The 19,891-nt window shown below is 38.7% G+C and overlaps 1 protein-coding gene across 4 annotated transcripts in view; it reads left to right on the forward strand.

Moving 5' to 3' along the window:
• The window catches only part of LOC134136755 (sodium channel protein type 5 subunit alpha-like), a 213,825-nt gene that overhangs the window by 42,707 nt on the left and 151,227 nt on the right, over nt 1-19,891 (forward strand). For all 4 annotated transcript variants that reach the window (XM_062568777.1, XM_062568778.1, XM_062568779.1 and 1 more), the window contains exons 3-6: nt 845-962; nt 6,718-6,808; nt 10,326-10,454; nt 15,697-15,788. In XM_062568777.1, coding sequence (XP_062424761.1) covers nt 845-962; nt 6,718-6,808; nt 10,326-10,454; nt 15,697-15,788 — 430 coding nt within the window. The remainder of the gene's footprint in view (nt 1-844; nt 963-6,717; nt 6,809-10,325; nt 10,455-15,696; nt 15,789-19,891) is intronic.

Genomic DNA, 19,891 nt, shown 5'->3' on the forward strand with positions numbered 1-19,891 from the left:
GGCTGCAAAATAAAAGTTAAATGGGCAAAGAGAAATAGATTACTTATCTGGAAGGGCCATTTATGGCTGTGTTGTTCCTGTTATTCCCAGGCACAAGCAGCAGGATATAGATTTGCAATTTCTGTGTCATAAAGGTCTTAGATGCAAGACGGGCAAGTGGCAGAATTATTTAGAGTTTGTCTACGGAGTGGCCTGATCCTGTCTCTGAGTGAGTGTTAGTTCATCTGTGCATGGTTGGGTATCTTCAGAGCCCTGTAAATTGGGCAAGCATTCAACTCACCGCTGTTTTGGACTAAAGATAATTCAGTATTGTTTTTCTCTGGTCATATTAACCCAAATATAATAACAATGCCTCAGTGCCAAGGCCAGGTTCAATCCTGTTATGAAACTGTGCCTCATCGAGGTTCTCATTTGAAAGATAAGACAAAAAAAATGACTAGGAGCAACAGGATGCTCAAGGTAGGAAAGAGAGTAACAAAATAATAGGACTGCTGGCACCTGGGAAGAAAAGCAGTATAAAAGTCTCTCCACCACATTTTAGCATCCAGATCATCTTTTACTTTTAGAGGTGAGTCCTCTCCCTCCCCAGCCTCGTGATGGAGGTAGTGCATTAGATCCTGTAAGCAGTGGTGGGATATTGCAATAGTAATCTCTCCACAGAGAGGGTCTTGGGAGAAACTTCATAGAATGAAAAGGAATTTGGGGGTCTAGGGAGGGAGTGGGGAATAAGTTTGGGATCCTGACAGGAATTTCCCAATTTGGGAAATGGGCTGGGAAGTGGGCTGGGAAAAGCTGTGCGTTAATGAAAATACTGAATGTTCTCATTTCCTGTTTTGTTTTCCAGACATTTGTAGTACTGAACAAAGGGAAGACAATCTTTCGATTTAGTGCCACTCCTGCCTTGTATATACTTAGCCCTTTCCATCCAATTAGAAGAACAGCAATTAAAATTTTGGTACATTCATATCCTTTCTGTTGATTTCCCTCCTAGTGTATTTTATGATATTATTTTTAAACACAGATCAATGGAAGTATGAAATCATTTGATTTCAATATGCAGTTTTAAAACTTTTTGTTTCATTTGTTTGCTGATATAAGCAGAAATGTGCTTGGCTTTTTGGTCTATTTTATTTTATATTGTTAAGTGAGATGTGAATATAATTCTTTTATACTATTGGCATCAGATATGTGAACAGCAGTAGAGAATTTGATGAGTTACTCAGGTTTTTAAAAGGTTAAGGGCCTGACCATAACTAGCAAAGAGTCAGTGGAAGGAATTGGATACATTAATTTAGAAGGAAGTGAGCAGGTGGTTAGAGCCCATCCTGGGAGGTGTCCTCTGATGGACAGCTTCACCATAGGGTGCTTAAGCCATCTCTCCTACAAGACCCACCACATCCAGATGAGATTCAATCTGGAACTACCTCAGAATTAAATGTTTTTGCTGTCCTAACACAGAACATTTAAAAAATTTCTTTGTTGTATTCTCAGTTTGTTTAATTTCAAGCGGTTGACAAGCTTAGAATGAAAAGAGATGCTGGCATAGTAGACCTTTCAGCAGAAAGCAATGCCCAGTTTCACCTAGCCCTAGTTCTGAAGGGTGTTACTTAGAGGGTGTGCGGTGGGGGGGGGAAGTGTTTTGTTTTTTAAATGTGGGCACAGAGACATTTTATTCTGATTTAGTCACACATCTCTGCAAGATCAAATTGAGCCAAATGTCCAGCTTTGTACAAAAATTATTAAAAACACACCCTTTTCATGAGTTGCCTGCTTTTTCTACAGTGCACATGTCAGGTCTCGCATTGATAATTCAGAGACTCTGTATGCTGCTGTGATGACTGTGTGACATTTTAGTGACAGAAATTCCCCAGATGCAAGGCCTATGTCTACCAGGGAGTGCTAATAAATATGAAGCAGGTAGCATCTTAGAATCATTGGTTTATTATCAAATTTAGGAGAAAAAAAAACAAAGAAAGAAACCAAATTCCCAGTGGTTCTGGATGCAGCGGAAAAAAGTGATCTGAGAATATACTTGTCCTCACAAGAGGAAGCATAGGAGAGGCTCCTAGTAAAACAGTTCTATGGAGAAAGGAAAATATGCAATATCAGCCAAGACTTTTTTGTGCTTTCACAGAATATACCATAGAATTTTGCAGAGATATTTGTGCATCAGGTTACACCTGCAAGCAGTTCAGCATGTGCTGCTGTATACCCAGGGTCAAACAGTGTTTATTAGGTACAATTACATCAGAACAGCCTTGCTGAAGCTAGCTGAGGTCAATGGATTTGCACGGGAATGACTCAGAGAAGAATTTGAAAATTGAGCTTCTTAGCAAAAAACATGTATGTGTAAATATTGGTTCCAGCTGTGGAGGCCTGTTCTGTCTTACTACTCACTTTCTTCTACAACTGCTTGTGAAGGCAAAAGGTCACAAGTATGTGTAATACACAGGAACTACACGCCCTTGGTGGCAGTCACCCAAAAGATAAGAGTGCGAGAAGTCCTTATCACATTACCTCCAAGGATAGAGAACACAGAGGAGTGAATTTCAAAGACATGTCAGGAGCAAAAATATGGTCAGATAAGGAGCATAAAATTTCTGAAGTGGAAGACCGCACAGCTAACAGCATTTTAGTTTTAGAAAGACCCAAGTTATCAACTTATTTTGATAATGTCAGACAATCTAACAGCCCAGCCTTCGGCGAGCACAGGCAGGAGGCAGCAGTCCCTGGCACAATAACGCGGTGGTGAAGTTCCTGCGTTAGGCAGCACATTGTTTTCCATCAATAAAGGCCTTTCACAGCAACCTGAAACACAAAGGCCAATTAGCTGAGCAAGAAGCCAATATCCCGGGCAGCAAGGAGCCTGAATCGGCAAGTAATCAAGCAGATAATGTCACAGACATGAACTTGGGAACTAGATCTACTGTTTTGCATGAGTGTAATCAAGCAATGTTTATTTTCCCCAGGGCACAAGCCAAAAGAGCATTAACTGTCACGTAAGTGTCTGAAGCAACTTCTTCAGTGGATGCCATATTTCCACTGCAGTCATTGAATGTACCTTAAAGGCCAATGGTAGAATAGAATAGAGAGAACAGAGTCAAAATCATCCTATACAGAAGTGGTGGAGATCACATTTCTTGGTTAGGTAGCTTATATGGAGTTCTTCCTCTGAAACATCAGACAAGTTAGGTCCTGTATTTTCTTTTGTCATCCAGTCAAATGAGGTTAGTCCAGTCAGTTAGAAATAATCTCTTCCAAGAGAAAGAATATCTTCAGTTTGATGACCTCCAACTAATGGAGATTACTTCAATTAACAATATACCTTTAAAGCTATGCTAAGGATCTGCCCTCCTCTTCAGATTCCAGCAGGCCTTTAGGTAGAACCATGGTCTAGATGGTTGCCTGAGCAAGGCTCTGGCTCATTTCTGTTATGGGGGACATGGGGTGTGTGGAGGTGCAACCATTTGCTCCATGTCAAATACAAAACAAAATTCTTGATTGACTATTCTTTGTCTTCTGCATCACTATTACCTATTTCACCATCTCCACCTATTAAAAAGACTAAACCACTGCTGCGATTTCATTTATGTCTTATGCTTTAAATACTCCTCTTTATTTCATGCTGTCTGTAACCCATAGGCTGTTCTGTGGTGTTCTTGGTTTCTCCAAGTAGTTTACTGTCCTTTATAGAAAATATAGCAATTGCTATTTCCTACTTTTCCTATTTATTATATATTGTTCTGCCCAATTTGCCACAGATCTAGGATGTCCTTCTCTCCAAAATTACCTTCCTTGACTCTAGAACTATGGATTCTTGCCCACCTAAAATTTTTATTCTTAAAGAATTCCCATTTAAAAAAAATATTTTCTGCTTGCAAATATGCAAGATTCTGCCATCTGATTTGACACATTTTCCTCTGTAAGGAAAAATGAGACTCTGTGAATCACTTGTTATACGTATTATTGATTGAGACTAACCTTTGCCTGCCCATATTATAGTTAATTGGGCAATGATCACTTACACAGCTCCTAGTATTCAGTCTGCCAATTAACCATTAATCATCATAATAAAATCTAAAATAGAAGTATGTTATGTTTAGTTTGATGACTTTTTACTAGAACACAATAATTTCAGGGGGACAGGGAAAAACTCTTTTCAGTTGTCCCGTGGGACAGGACAAGAGGCAATGGGCAGAAACTGAAGCACAGGAAGTTCTGCCTGAATGTGAGGGGGAATTTTTTCCCTGTGAGAGTGACGGAGCACTGGAACAGGTTGCCCAGAGAGGTTGCGGAGTCTCCTTCTCCGGAGATCTTCAAGGCCCGCCTGGATGCAACCCTGTCTACCATGCTCTAGGTGACCCTGCTGAGTGGGAAGGTTGGACTAGATGATCTCCAGAGGTCCCTTCCAACCTTACTGATTCTATCATTCTGTGGTTTATAGTTTTTAGGACTTCCTTATACAGACTACCTAAGATGCCATTCTGTAATTCCAGATTGGGATATTGCATAAAATACAAGTTTTACTTTCAATTTCTTGTAGAAAGGATCCTGTTGAGTGGCTTACTATACTGGATTTGTGGTCTGTAACAAATACTAAGCAGTACTCCCTCTGGAATGTGTTAACTATGTGTGTGATCTGTGTTAACTCATGGATTGGTATGCTTTCAAAATTTAGAATTAGCAGTAATTCTAAGTTACGTTACAGGCTATGACCTTAAAATAGATTGTCTCCATTTCATCTTCTTTACTCGCTCTGTCCTTTCTGAGTAGACAACCATCATCAAATTTTAACAGTCTGCTTATATGAACAATTGCGTTAGATTTCAGGAATGCTAACATTCATTCTGTAGGAATCTCCATTTTCTCTTGCTTCTTACATAGACCTCTAATTTCAATGTGTAACGAGCTGAAAGGTCTCTTCCCTTTATATTCTTTGTCACTGTGATCTTGATGAAAATCGTTTTGAATTCAGAGTGCATTTGATGGCCACAGACTGACTCCTTACATTTTCACCTCATGTCCTCCTGGATATTCTCTTGGGTCTTCACATGAGAAGGCTGTGACACCTGTGTACAATTAAGCATTTGGGAAAGCTGTTAGGTTCAACTTACACTGCAAGGAAACAGTGATCTATAAATCATACTGGTGATCCTAAAATGGGTGATTGCAGAAGAATTTCCTTGCATAGAATTGAATTGAAGGACAGTCCTTGTTTATCATGGTCTTCAGACACCCCTCTGCTGTACTGCTGTTGTTTTCATAGGATTTTCATTGTAGTTGAAAAAGTAATCCAGTGTTTTCTAGACTAACTGCAATTTACAACTAATTATGTTAACCAGATAGACCAGATGATAGTTTTAGAAACTTGAATTGAGAAAATGAGACTGGATATCACATATCCTTCAGAGTCATTCAGTAGGAGGTGTAGGCCCCAGAAGTGGAAAATGTTTGTGAGATGAGCAGTCCCTTTGAGTTCAATTACTGATTTCTGTGGTGGCACCAGGGAATATGCAGGTTGGTTACTACTAATTTAACTTTGCGGTTGCTTATGTGGCAAATCAGAAAATGTTCCATTCTGTATTCAGCAGAGGTTTTGGCTCTGAGAAAGGACAATCTTCATACAAACATTTCAGGACATACTCGTGAAACAATATTCTCAGATCACTATTCTCAAATAAAAAAAAAAAAAACAATGAAATCTGTAAAACAGTGAAAAACAATAGCATCTTTTTTTTTCTGAACAAAGTAAAAGAAATTTGCATTTGTATTCTACTGTCTTTCCCTGAGAAGGATTACAGCCTATTGATTGAATTGTAGGTTGTTGTCCTTTGCCTTAACTTCTGTCCCTTTAAAATCGTTGCTTAAACTTTTCCCAGTAACATGGGACCTGTTAATTTGCACAGGCTTTTTTTTTTTTTTTTTTTTTTTTTTAACAGAAAGTGGCACATGCTGTCAGGAGAGCAGCTCAGTGAACTACGTTTTCAATTTCAGGAATTTGATTTAGGGTGCTCCTTGTCTGACTTGTGGCCTCACCTTAGTGGCTAAGTGCATAGGCCATACCGTTAGGAAGCAGGAAGTTCATTTTAGTTGTCAGTTAGGAAACTGGTGCCTCAGCTGAAGCAGTCAGCTCTGCAGACCAGGACTGCATATTTGCCAACCGGGTTTGCAGACCAAGCCTTAAAATTAGTGCTGTGAAACTCATATTAGCCTTTGATGAAACTATACATTGAAAGCAAGACCTGAACCCTGCTAGAGAGATCAGGTTTATAACTTGCCTAGAGCCTGAGAAATGTTTCAGGATGCAAATCAAAATGGGAATTTGCAGACACAGGTTTTCCTTAAATACTTAAATGATACTAATCCTTCTTTTCATACAAAGTTGCGCACCTAGGCACATTGTCATCTGACCAACACAGCTGCATGTTTGGGGTATTGTATTTTCAGAAAACTGCAGAGTCGGTGCATTTGTTTACTGTGTGAAGTGTGCATAAAGGATGTAGGCAACAGAAAAAAAGCAGGGAAGAAGCTCTCAGTTTGCAGTCTTATGCAGTTATTTTTGCATAATTACCTGTTCCCTCACACACTCGCAAACAAGTATCTGTGGTAGCTTTTAAGAGTCTTGCAAATTACAAGTGAGCTGTCATATCTTGCGTGAAATGATTAAAATTTATGAAGTCTTAAAACAGATGTGGTTTTCCTTAATTCACTTATTTACATTGTTCAGTATGTTTATTATGTGCACTATTCTAACTAATTGTGTGTTCATGGCACAATCAGAGACTCCGCCGTGGAATAAATACGTTGAGTAAGTATCTTCACCGGTGCCCTGTCCTTACCTTGTCCTTCCTCTGTCATTTGTTACAATCTTCTTTTCATCTTGTTTGCTGTTGTCTAATTTCTTTCCAGTAACACTGAACATAGTATCTGTCCTGACAAAATGGTTTACCAGGCATTTGTTGCCTGTGAAAACTCTCTTAGTAAGTAAACTAACAATTTTTAGTCTACCAAGCTCATATTTATTGCTAAAGGCACCTGCTATGCTACATCTGAATGAAACCATGTATGATCAGAGCTCCATTTGAAACTGGTCTACCTTCCAGAGTTCCTATGCAAGAGATTAGGTGGTGTGGTGGTGGACACATTGGAATAAGCTGATGGACCTTTAGTTTAATTATTTCAAAAAATACATCCAGGACGTACTTGATTCTGTCCTTAAATTAAAAATTACTGAAAGCAAAAGTTTTATTTGCACCGAGCATACAATGAAAAGTGTTCCTCTGTAATGAGTGGTAGATATGAGAAAACATAAAATTATTTGGGGATACTTTTATAAGGTCTTTGTCTCTCCAGCTTGTCAAACACTCAGAAAAATAGCAAAGATTTCACTCACAGTTCCTTTTTAATCCCTAAAATACTTTTTAAAGGTGCTACTAGGTTTTAGAAAGTCCATCTCCTTTCTTTAAGTTACTTTAAAATATTCCTTTCAGAAACAGATATCAGATGCACACACATATCAACCTACAGTGCATTAAACAATTATTTTGGCTCATTGAACCAATCAGAACACACTTTTTATTTTTGACTGACGTACAATAAACACAGCCATCTGCTGCACCATAGCCTGGTGGCTGGTCTGCTCAGGGCTGTAAGGAAATACAGCAAAATGCCCTTATTTTAGGTTTCATAAGATCATGCAGGGTACATCTTCTAGGCCATAAATTACTAATTATAGACAGGACTGAACCAAATATTCCATCTGATCACAATAACGTCTTAATCCCAGGGTGTTTCACGTATTTCTGTATAGTGTATTGCCCTCAAGAATGTGTGTGACTTTCCTTTTCCCCTGATGTCCTTTTCTTACTGGAAACTGTCACGCAGTGCCATACCCACGACGTGTGCAGCTGCAACCTGGACTTCTCATCTCTGTGAGTCAAGATTTGGTCATTGGGTCTCCGCTTGAGAATTCATATGTTCTGTAGGAAAACATCAAAGTGCTGGTTGTATCTTCCTTAGGCAAAGGAAATGTGGATAATGCTATTAATGCACCAGACAGGACACGCAAGAAAGTTAAACAGAAATATAACCAGAATAACGCAACATGGAGGAAACCCCCTCCCTTTCTTTTTCTCTCCGTTTCTCCTTCTCCTGCTTCCCCTCCTATCTCTCAGCTTTTCCTCCTCAAATTTTGAGAACAAAATCAAAGGCAGGTATTTTTGAAGAGGAAAATTAGCCCAGTGAACTTTAATTCACATTAATTAATATTGGATTTGGAAAAGATAAACTTAATCCACTTTATTCTAATGTCCTGAGCCTTATAAAGGCTACAAGAACAACATTGTATAGATATTTATCCTACATCATCCTTTAAAAAGGATGTACTTTTTAAAGAGTAAGTACTTAACATTTTGAAAAAAAATTCCATTCAACTTACCCCCACTAAAAGAATTTTTAAAAACACAAAAAACCCCTTGACTGCCACTATTAAAGAAGCTTTTCAGTTACTGGAGAACTTTGCCCCATCCATTTTGAATTAGATGATGATTATACAATCAATTAAACCATCTGACATGCTGAATAAATATAAGTACTATATCATTTTAATGAGCTTATGTACCATGAAGGGGTTTTTTTAGTTCTTTGTATGTATTTTCTGCATGTATTACTGAATACACATACTCAAAGAGATTGCCACTTTGGTGACCTATATTTGGAATATCACAGCAAAACTAAACAGGAGTTGTGAAAAGTTGGATACGAGGTAATGCTTAGGTGCATGGTCAGAGAGGAAGTGTGAGAAACGTTTTAGTCGAGCATTGCACAAAAAACAGTCCTTCTACTTTACGTGTTACGACAAAGCATATTGAGGCATTATAACATGTCTGATTAGTGCTCCTGTATGTCATGGACAGGAGGGCATGAGAGTGGCCACTAGCTGTAAGTGTGCCTGGCTGCAGACCAAAGGAACACAACTAAGAGAAAATGCTTCCGTTATAGATATAATGAAGTTCTCCAATGTATTAACACCTTTAGTTGTTTACACCTTTTGGTTTGGCCAGAGAGGATCCAAACAGTTATGAAGATTTTTAGTGATGGTACCGTTATAGCTAATGGTATTTAATGACAGCCTAAACAGGAAACTCAAGCTAGTGTTTTCAGTGAAATTCATCTTATGAAATGTTTGCTTTATGGGATTTTAATTGTTTTTTATGTAGCAGACTCACAATAATGAGAACTCCTCTTTGGTATCAGCTGCATCTTCATTTGGGGAAAAGTGGTAGGGAATGCCAGTGATGGATACTAAATGTCTGTTTTTTTTAAGAGATGTCCTAGAATACCTAGTCCCATTGAATGATCTGTTTTAGGTATAAACACATAAAAAAAGACATGATGCGTGCCCCGAAGGATGTCTCCGATAGTGTTTAGAGAGCTGTGTTTGAATACAAATCTGAATACTATAACTCAACACATTACTGTCCTCCACAAAGAATCTGCCAAATTTTATTACAGGTATCATCCTTACTGCAAAAGATAAGATGTATGTTCTGTCCAATAGTATTCATAGTAAAGAACCTGTTGATAATAACTTACTGTACTATGGAAAAACAAACTAAACCAAACGAAACCAAAACACCCTTATGTCTTTCTTACTATTAAGTAAGTCAAAATTACTATATAGAGTGTTGGGAGGGGTGCATTGATTTGGATTTGCTGATTTTTGGTGAGAGCATTGTACTGTTGCTTAATTCTGAAAGTGGTGTGATTTACTACAGACAGTGAAACATAGAGGAATTTGCAGAAAGAATACCCATTTTAGCTGATAAAACCAACTTACAGCGATTTTTAACCTGCTGCCCATTAAAATGGCCTCAGCAGGAAAGGCTGAGAGCTACGAATGGAAGGAACATTTTCCTTTAAATAAGAGAAATAGCAAGGATTGCAGCATAATTCATTTCTCTTTCATTGGTGATTGCAGACAGTGCTTCGAAAGTCCCATAGTGTAGCTTATCAACATAGCATTCATGCTTGACTTAAATGAGTGAGAATTCATCAGGGCACACCCTGCAGCAGAACTGAATTTCATTCTGTGGCTGTCATGAGCGCTTTCCCATTTCCGATACGCTCCTTGATCCACACGTGAAACTGCTCATACCCAGGCCAGCGCTGCAGCCATAACTCTCACGAGCAGCCCCAACGAAACGCGTAGGAGTGTCTCGTGCGGGTAGGACTGGGACTGACATGAATAAGCTGAGTGAATGGCTTCTGCATTTCTTCCATTAACTGCTAATGCTCTTGCTTATCCTGGCCACTTTATTCCCCAGGTACACTTTCACTGGCATTTACACTTTTGAATCATTGATAAAAATATTGGCAAGAGGATTTTGCATGACAGAATTCACCTTCCTTCGAGATCCATGGAACTGGCTGGATTTCAGTGTTATTGTTATGGCGTAAGTAGCATTCCACTGCATTTTTGGGGACTGATGAGCTGTAGAATGTCTTTAAAAATTGCCTAGCTATTCTATTTTTCCCTTCAAGTTGTACTGGAAATGAGAAACTGCTGAAGTGTGTAAGGATGGACTTTGTTTTCCCGAGTGGTTTTAGAGCAAGAAGTCAACAAATTCTCAATTTTGTTCCAGATCTTTCAATTCACTAAACTATTTTGGAGAAACTACTTAATCTCTCTGTGCCCCACTAGAGCTGTTTGTAAAATATTTGTATAATACATGGCTATGTAATGTAGGCTTGGGAGACTTCATTAAGTGAGCTGCAAGACCTCGAATTGAAAATGTTATAAATGTATGAGACGTTATTACTCATGTATCAGAATCCCTATTTATACTCTATCCACCCATAATGCTTGCTACCAAAGCCACTATGGTGTTTCATTTAAGATTTGGTCTCATTTTTGAACACAGAAAATAGCAACTAGCCTAACTCATCATAGATCAACTATGCATTAATAAACAAGTTTTAGTTAGTAACTGATAAAAAAAAGACTATACCACATTCACATTCATCTAAAAATGTATTGGAATACAGCTGTATGGTAGGATATTCAAAAAGGGAGTGAGAAGTTGGAAGATGTGTATCTGAGCTGCGGAGGGAGGGGAGCTGGGAACCTCACAGGGAGGAGCGTAGTGTGCAACTATATCTCAAGTCTAACCTTGACTTCCCAAATCTTCTTCATTCTGAAAATATTAATATTTTACTTCTTTAAGGAATTAATTTAATGGCTTCTGAAACTTGCTTCGTATGTTGAGAATAGAAATACAGCCCAGGCAAGGTATTCCCCTCCAGGTATTTGGGGTTCTGGTGCTGTGAAAAAGCTGATGGAGTTATGGCATCTAGACAGCTAAAAATACATCGGAGTAGGGGAGGTGTCAGCCAACACTTGTGGACAACATGGGGTCAGCCCAGGCTTTGGCCAAAGGCAGTATTTCCTGTTGTGCTAAAAGTTCAGATTCTCTTTATTGTCAAAGAAGAGAGAAAAAAAACTTCTAGATCACACCTCATGTCATCTTGAAGTGGAAGCCAACAGAAGTGCCTGAAAGACATCATTTCCTTCTGCTCATTATTGAAGAAGTTCATCCAACCAGCTCAGGTGGAGATATCTGCAGTGCCTCCACCTCTGCAAGGTGAATCCCACCCTCTGTGAGCCATACGTGGCCCGTGGAGCTGTGGTCAGGTCTCCGGTGGTCCCTGTGCATGGGAGAGCTGGGCCGCTAGCCTCGGTGGAGTTATTCTAGTGAAGGGGGAGTGATGCTGCAGGGAGCCAGGCCCAGGGTTTGTTTAGAAGTAACAGATTGGTGTTATTTTTCAGTCTTTTTCCTCTTCTTCTTCACTATTTACTTCTTCTCTCATTGTATACTGATGTCCCTATATTTTCTACTTAATGATACCTATATTTTGTTCTAGTTTTTTAGTTTAGTTTTTGCTGCACCCCCTATAACTCATAATTCACAGCCCTAAATGAAATGTAAGCCTGATGGCACTGATATTTGAGCTGAAGCCTTGAGCTTATGGTATTTGAATAGTACTGGAACTGGGAAAAACTATTCAACCCACACTTAGTTCAAACATTGCTAAGGGCCACTGAAGTTAGTAGCAAGACTCTGATAGAGTTCAGATATTAAGACTAATAATCTTAGCAGTGTTTCTCAAAGGAGTAGCACAAAGATGCACAAAACCTGTGCGGACTTCAATAGAGAGACTCCCATTCATTTTAATAGTCTTTGGATCAAAGCCAGCTATAAAGCCAGATCCTGATATCTGTTACTACATTCTTACAAATTTGCTGAAATGACATCTGGCCATCATGAAAAGAACCTTAAAAAATGCAATGCAGATGGGGAGGTGTTTCTGGAGATCAGTGCACATTAGATATTTTTCTCAGCTAAACTTTTCCTCAAGCTGCGCTAAATATGATTCTTCTACAACGTTTAGAGACAGGACAAAGCAACACAAAGAGTTACAAGCCTGATTTATCCCTGTCCTTGGGATAGATAGAAAAATCAGAATACTATAGCTCAACTGCTTGAAAGTTAGTATGTGATGAAGGAGCTCATCTGCAGGTGTCTGAGTTCGTCCTAACAAGGAGAGCTTCTTGCACAGGTTCCCACTATTCTAAAAGGCAAAAGCCTTTGATAGTAAGGCAGGAATACACAGAGACAAGCACAAGTCAAGCAATAATTCACATTCTTGACAGTGCAGCTGCTCTCCTGAGCTGAGAAGCTGAGGGTGTCCTCACTCTGCTTTGCAGAAGTCCTCTGGGAGTGTCTCATCTACTGCCACTGAAACTCATCTCTGAGTGGTCATTGCAGGACAAGCTATGGACAGCCCTTAAGTTCTGCTCAGGTGGTCCCTATGATTTTGTGGCTTAGAGAGCTGGAAACATGAAAGTCTGCACAAACCTTGCAGCAGACAGTCGCCCAGAGGTGAATTTCACTCCCAGGAGGTGGGAACCAGGATTTAGTGCCCAGAGGTTTTAGGATTACACTTCCTTTTGCTATTCTGATTCTATTAAAATTGAATTGCAGCTCAGTTATCCAGCCCTAGGATTCATAGAACCTTTCTTGAAACTTTAATGAGAGGCTTGAGTCTCTGCATGTTGTTTCGCAGCTACATTTCAATTTTATGTCAAAATGATTTTTCATCTCTTAGTTAGAAGATCCTGAAAACAGGGTGGGGCCTGGAACTGAGAAAAATAAAGCTTCTTGAAATCAAATTACTGTAGTGGCTATGTTCTTCAGAACTGGCATCCATTCCTGTTGTTTGGTATTTTAAGGCATATGATATTAACATTTTGTATCAAATATGTTTTTGAGACAGTTAAGGAGTTTAGGTGGAATGGAAGGGAAAGAATTTATACGTTTAGCCAGTTGTAAGTCATTCCTTGAGCTCATAGACAGCAGTGAGGAAGTTAAAAGTGACTGCAATTTGATCTTCATACGTGCAATGAATCCTGCTTGCCAAGCATGTAACTAGCAGATAGTACAAATGATGGGATAATAGGCTCTATTCTGATATGGTCTATCCTTCATATAAATCCAATTAGCGAGCAATTTAAAGTAAGATTGATTATGCAGGTAGCTCTACTGTTGTCTTTGCTAGTATGATACTTGTGGTATTTCTACATCTGGAAATAAAGACATCATGAAGATTCAAAATAGACTAGAAAGCCTGATAAAGGGACATGAGGTTTAACTAGACCACGAGTTTCAAGCCATGGGACAGTTTAATTCTTTCGCTGGTGGGTGTTATAATGGAATGACCATCACATGCTTTAACGTTAATATAAAATAACTTCTTACCTCCTCTTTTGAGCAGAAACTGCACAGATTGTGTGGGTGACAGCCACAGGGAGTAGCTTTTAATAGCTCACGAGAGAGTAAGTGGTGTCCCAAGAGCTTTTCTCCCATACCTTGCTAGCACGCTGTTTCTCAGCTGTGGCTTGCGACCCTCTGTGTGGTCATGGACGGGTTCAGGGGAAGTTGTAAAGATGTTCCCGATTCAATCACTGTTTCTCAGACAAGCAAACCCTTTCCAGAACAGGCAAAGCAGTGGTAGCTCTAACTCTGGGTTGCAAAAGGAAGCTGAGATGCCAAAAGTAGTTAAATACAATAAGTGTTTTCCTGGCTAGCAGGAGAACTTGTAGAGGAGAATTCAAGTTGTTTCTCTCTGCCTGATATAGAGGAATTGAGCTCCTGCAGTTTCATCTGAGAAATGACCAAAGAAAAATCTTAGCTGACTATTGTGAACAAACAGAAGTAGCAGTAGCATTTTCACATGCTTATTTACTTATTAATAACATGTTCTTACAAGTCTCTAGTCAGCAAAACCACATTCACATGCTGTTGCTTCTCCCCAAATTATTTTGGTCACTTTTGCATGCTGCAGAAGAGTTTGGGAGAGAATGTTTCTGTGAACCTAGGGAGGAATTAGCAAATAGTCAAATCTCTTTGCCCAGATTCCCCTATGGGACTATGAAGAGGAGAAGCAATATTGATATTCCAGACCATAATCTGAATTAGCAGATATGGAGATGATGTATTTTACTCCCCCAGAGGCCTTTGCAGAAAGCCCACTTAAGCAGGCTTTGTAAAATAACCAGGTGAGTTTTGTCCTTAACATGCAAAAACAAACGCCTCAAAGAAGTAGAATATTTAATAGCAATGTGAAAGAGTCCAAGACTTGTTTTGTCCAAAAGATATAGTGGTGGCTATGCTGTTTACTCTCTTGAAGGAAATAATTTTTTAAAGTAATGCTGAAAAGCAGACTTGTTTCATAACTAATCCTCCTGGGTATGTTTTGCTCTGATGTTGCACAGGTCTCTGTGGTGACAAAACAGCCAAGGTAGTGAAGAGCTCTGATTGATATTTTAATCATAAATAGTCTGTAAAGGACCACAATTCTGTTCATTCAAAAGCCATCTTCTGGCAGCCAGAGGGCATGGATTTGATGTACAAAACAAAACCAAAATTTAAGTATCTCTTGAAATTGAGGTCTGCTATACCGCACAGTACAGCATTGTACATGAAATAGCCCAGTAGAAATATTTGCTCTGATGTTTACCCATATTGTCCTATATGCGGTTTGTAGAAGTTGTTATGACAAAATTACTTGGGTATTTGAAACAATTCTTGGCTTTTCCAATGATGTGAAGAATTTTTGTTAAACTATGTGATGATAAAACGTTTACAATATTTATTGCAGCATGATAACAGTCAGATCACCTGATGGTTTTAAAGAATTGATGCCTATTAGATATGTTGAATAATTCAAGAAACATTTGAAATAATGTATACGGTGAAAAGCCCAGTACAAATGGCATCAAAGAGCAGCCTGAAAAGTGGATGCACCTTTCATTCGGATGCGTTCGCTCCCGCTGTGTATGAATTCGTTCTTCATTCAGACAAGTCTCGTACTCTATTGTATAATTCCAAATAACTGTGACTTAATTCTACAGGTATGTAGGAGAATTTGTGAATGTAGGCAGTGTTTCACCTCTTCGGACTTTCAGGGTATTGAGAGCTTTAAAAACTATTTCAGTAATCCCAGGTAAGAAGCCCTGATCCTTATGTATTGGCTCTCAGCTACAAGTGATTCTTTCTCTGTCTCTCTTTGTCCCCTTGACTGTTGTTTTTCGCTGGTGTTTTGTCATTGTCTGTGTGTGACTTTCCCTTGTTACAGATACATAACTGAATTTGTGGACCTGGGCAATGTCTCAGCCTTACGAACGTTCAGAGTACTTCGGGCGCTGAAAACAATCTCAGTCATTTCAGGTGAAAATCAGGTTAAACACTCCGGCTGCAGTTAAAGCCTACATGCCATTTCCAGTAGCAAACACCGTAAATCCAAATGACTTAACCATAGATACTGATTGGGAAATGGAGGAATGTAGGGAATGTGACCTGTCAATAGAATATATTTTTCATACGTTTTCCAATACTGTTTTTGTGGGCCAAAGGAATCAGAGTGCTTCCAAAACTACCAACCTCAATGAAACAAGTTCTACTGTATAAACTCTTATATACAGTGGATCATGAATCACATGCATAAAGTACTCATGCATGAACCGTATGAAAATAACAATGAAATTCTATTAAAATCTTTGATTTTAAACATGGAAAAATGGAAGGCTAAGTGGCCTCAAAATGTTTAAGAGTTTCAGGGCACATTGATAGAGGGATTTAAATCTGTACTGTGAGCTGAGACCTGCTCAAGACAGAAAACATAGATAGCCTAATTTATCTTGTGTTTACTCATTTGCCTGAGATAGAAAGACTGTTTAATTTCCGACCATGAAGTGATCAGAAGTTTCATCATTGCTTTTTGTAGATTCAGCATTTCACAACCCATTTTTACATATTTTAAAGAATCCCCCCTGCCAAAAAATCAATGTTTTTGCTATAATCTTGTTAGCAAATGAAGCTTTTTCCTCATAGCTTTTGATCTAGTTTATTTCTGTTTCATAAAATAATAAATAAATAATAATAAATAAATAGTAATGTATGCAGGGAAGAGTCCATTTAGGACAAACTGTATGGCAATGCATTCTTGCCAAGTGTTGTCTATGGACAGGTCTCATTCAGCCTCAGTGTTTAACATCTCCAACCTGCATGGCAAGGTAGAGAAGATAGAAAAAAACGTGCATGGTAGATCCTATTGGTGATAATCCTGAACAGATGTTGGCAATTACATGTGAAAAATAAACACGGAGAAAACTGCTCAGAATCTCACACATAGCTGTGTAAGGTTAGAAAGGTTTTTCCATCCATCAAATAATGAACATCTCCCCTATAATATAAATCTAAACAAATGCCAAAGCATAAACTTTTAGGGATGCGGATTAGAACTAATCACCAACAGTCACACAGATTTCAAGCTGGAAATGGGGATTCTGGAGATGAGATGTTAATAAAAATGAGAAAAACATCTTTGAAGATACAGGGCTTTACTCCCCCATTCCAACAGTAAAGAAACAGAAACTAGTTAAATAACTCAAAGAGCAAGGTACATCTTAGTGCAAGTGCATGCCAAAATATACCTCTGAAGGAATACTTTAAGGTGATCAGTCATTAGATCCGATATTTCTGGGAATCAGTTCTTACCTTTAATTTTTCTTTAATTTAAAAAATAATTATCAGGAGAAATTTTTTTAAATTTTCCATAACTGGATTTCCCCAGTGAAACTGTTTTTACTTGGGAAAGTTTTAAATGAGCAGCAAGTTGAACAGGGATTTACAGATCATATGGGATAGTAGCAGTTAAACAACAAGAAAAAAAAAAGAGTATCTTGGCTTCCTTTGCTAGTGATTCAAAGACTAACTTGGAGGGACAGCTGTCTCCAGGGGACACCTTTCACTTTCCATCTTGTCTCAATCTCGAGTCTCTTTAAAGAAAAGCCTGTCAATTTTGCTGAGTTATATATAGTCATTTTCTGATGTTCTCTATCATAGTTGGAGATGAAACATATTTTACATCAGTAAATTGTAGCTGTTTTGTAGTGAAAAGAAGAGGGAGCATAGAGATTCTAGGATTTTATTTAAAATAGATCCAAACCTTTCAGTGATTCTAAACACCTAGTTGTTCCATTTGTTGGCTAAAAGAAAGAAAAGGCAGAGTATTATTTGTGTGATATATAGTAATTCACATTCTCTTTTTTTTTTCTCTGTGATTGAATATTCAATTAGTTTTTTGACAGCTGCATTTTTAAGTACTAGTAACTGAATTATTTGCTAATAATTCAGCAAATAATTCAGGAAGATATGCTAATAGAAAATCTGATTCTTAGATTTCTTTGTCAAGATTACCTGTGTCTTGAGTGTTCTTGAATTACAGATGTGGAGAGATGCACAGCTGCTAAGGATAGCAAAGCTGTGTGTAAAGCACAGTGCATTTCTTCTTTTTTCTTTTTTATGTTAGCAGGTAATTTCAGAAGGATGGGTCCATTTTTTTGTTTAGGCATATATTTTAAAAGAAATATTGAGCATGACACTGTGTCTATTTAGAGCTCAATCTAAGTTTTTAATCATAATGTAGACTTATACTGGGATAAAATATTATTCCACAATAGACTTAGAAGAGTATAGATTATGAACATTAATATCTTCCGTGAGATTTTTGCATTGAACTGCTGAAGAAAGGGGAAGAGAGTTGTTTATTATTTCCTCTGTTATATCTTAGAGGAAGATATGAAAATGTATTTTCTTTGGCAAATACTTGAGCTTTCCCTCTATAAAATTGATTACACTTTTCAATCAGGTAGTTATGTTTGCACAGACATGCTTGGACTCAGCATGCTCAGTCCAATTGCTTACCGAAAGTGATGGGCCAAGTCCTTAGCGGTGTGAGGCTCCAGTCCAGTAAAGCACTTAGAGGCCGGTTTTCAAAGGCATTCTGCTTCACTTGAAATCAATGAGTTTCACTATTGACTCCAGAGGGAGTTAGTAAAGCTTACAATTAGTGTTTTTAAAAATCTCACCTACTCTTAATGCCTAACTTTAAGTGCGTAAGTAGATCAGGGACATTTCGGGGGTATAGACTCACAGGACTCAAAAAGATCACGTGAAGTCGTAAGAGTCTGCAGCCCTGGCCCAAGGTGGCATTGAGAATACCTCAAATCTGGCCTGATATTTATTGCCTAACTTCTCCTAATAACCCTTCAAAGCCATCTTCCTCTTATTTTTGCCAATAGAAGGCTTGCTGGGGGAGGAGGGATACAAATTCAGAAACCCGAACTTTAGTATCTACCTGAAAGCCACATGTTTCCTGGTCAGAGATTTGACTGCCTGCATGTTGGCATCTGCTGCTCCGCAGGGCCATGGATCGCTCTCCTGTGGGTGCCGTCCCTGAATCCACCCCTCCTGTCCAGCCTTGCTCTCTCCCTTGATACAACATCATCTCTTTTTTTTTTTTTTTTTTTTTTTTACCCTACGAGCACCATGCAGGATGGCAGGACAGTACCTTAACCCCAATGGCAGCCTTCAATGTGTCTGAGGACTGTTACGGATTGCCTCAATCTTCTCTTGTCTGCATTAAACAACCCCAGTTCTTTCAGTCCTTCCCAAACACCCATAATATCAGGGATAACATGCTGTATACAGCATCTGGGTATTTGTCTTGCATCACGGGACATTCCTTCAGACTCATTAAAAGAAAAGTGTTTTTAATTTTTTCATATGTCCCTTCTGTTCAGGTGCTTAGAAGTAGGTAATATTTTCTGTACGTAAGCATAAAACCCCTAACTGTCAGTAATTTTATTTATTAATTAGCATCTTGCATATTGCCATGGCAACTGGATTCTTTTAATCTAGATAGGAATCACAGTATTCTCTGTCAGCTGTAGGAAAACCCTATAAAGTCATTCATTCTTCGCTCATTAATGGTTTATTCAAACTCTACTAAAGTCGATAAGAACTTTGTCTGTGACCATAGTGGGTCTTAAATCATAGTTTATCTGCATAAAAATCAGCAAATTTTTGTAATAACTAATAACTAAGGTAATTTAAAGCCCTGAGATAACTCCTCCACCTCTACTACCCCCTGCCCCTTCTGAAAGCCTGCAAAATGCAGACCACGATGATCGTCAGGATTTCGTAAAGTGCCTTGTGCACACAAGCTCTGCTGCTCTTTCTGGAACATGCATGCACATCACACACATCTCTCAGAAAATGACAGGATACAGGCAAAAGGTGACCTCATAGAAAATTGGGCCAAGGCACTTTGGGGCCTGATCCAGCTCCCATTTAAGTCGGTGTGAGTCTAAAGGCTATAAATAGCACTGTGAATGTTATCCAGTACTTTACTGATAGCCACAACAGAGCTCGGAGCCCAAGAGTTAAGGTTCTGTGGAGGAGATTGACCCCTAGCCACTGCATGAATC

This window comes from Rhea pennata, chromosome 2 (genome assembly GCF_028389875.1).
Source record: "Rhea pennata isolate bPtePen1 chromosome 2, bPtePen1.pri, whole genome shotgun sequence".
NCBI lineage: Eukaryota > Metazoa > Chordata > Aves > Rheiformes > Rheidae > Rhea > Rhea pennata.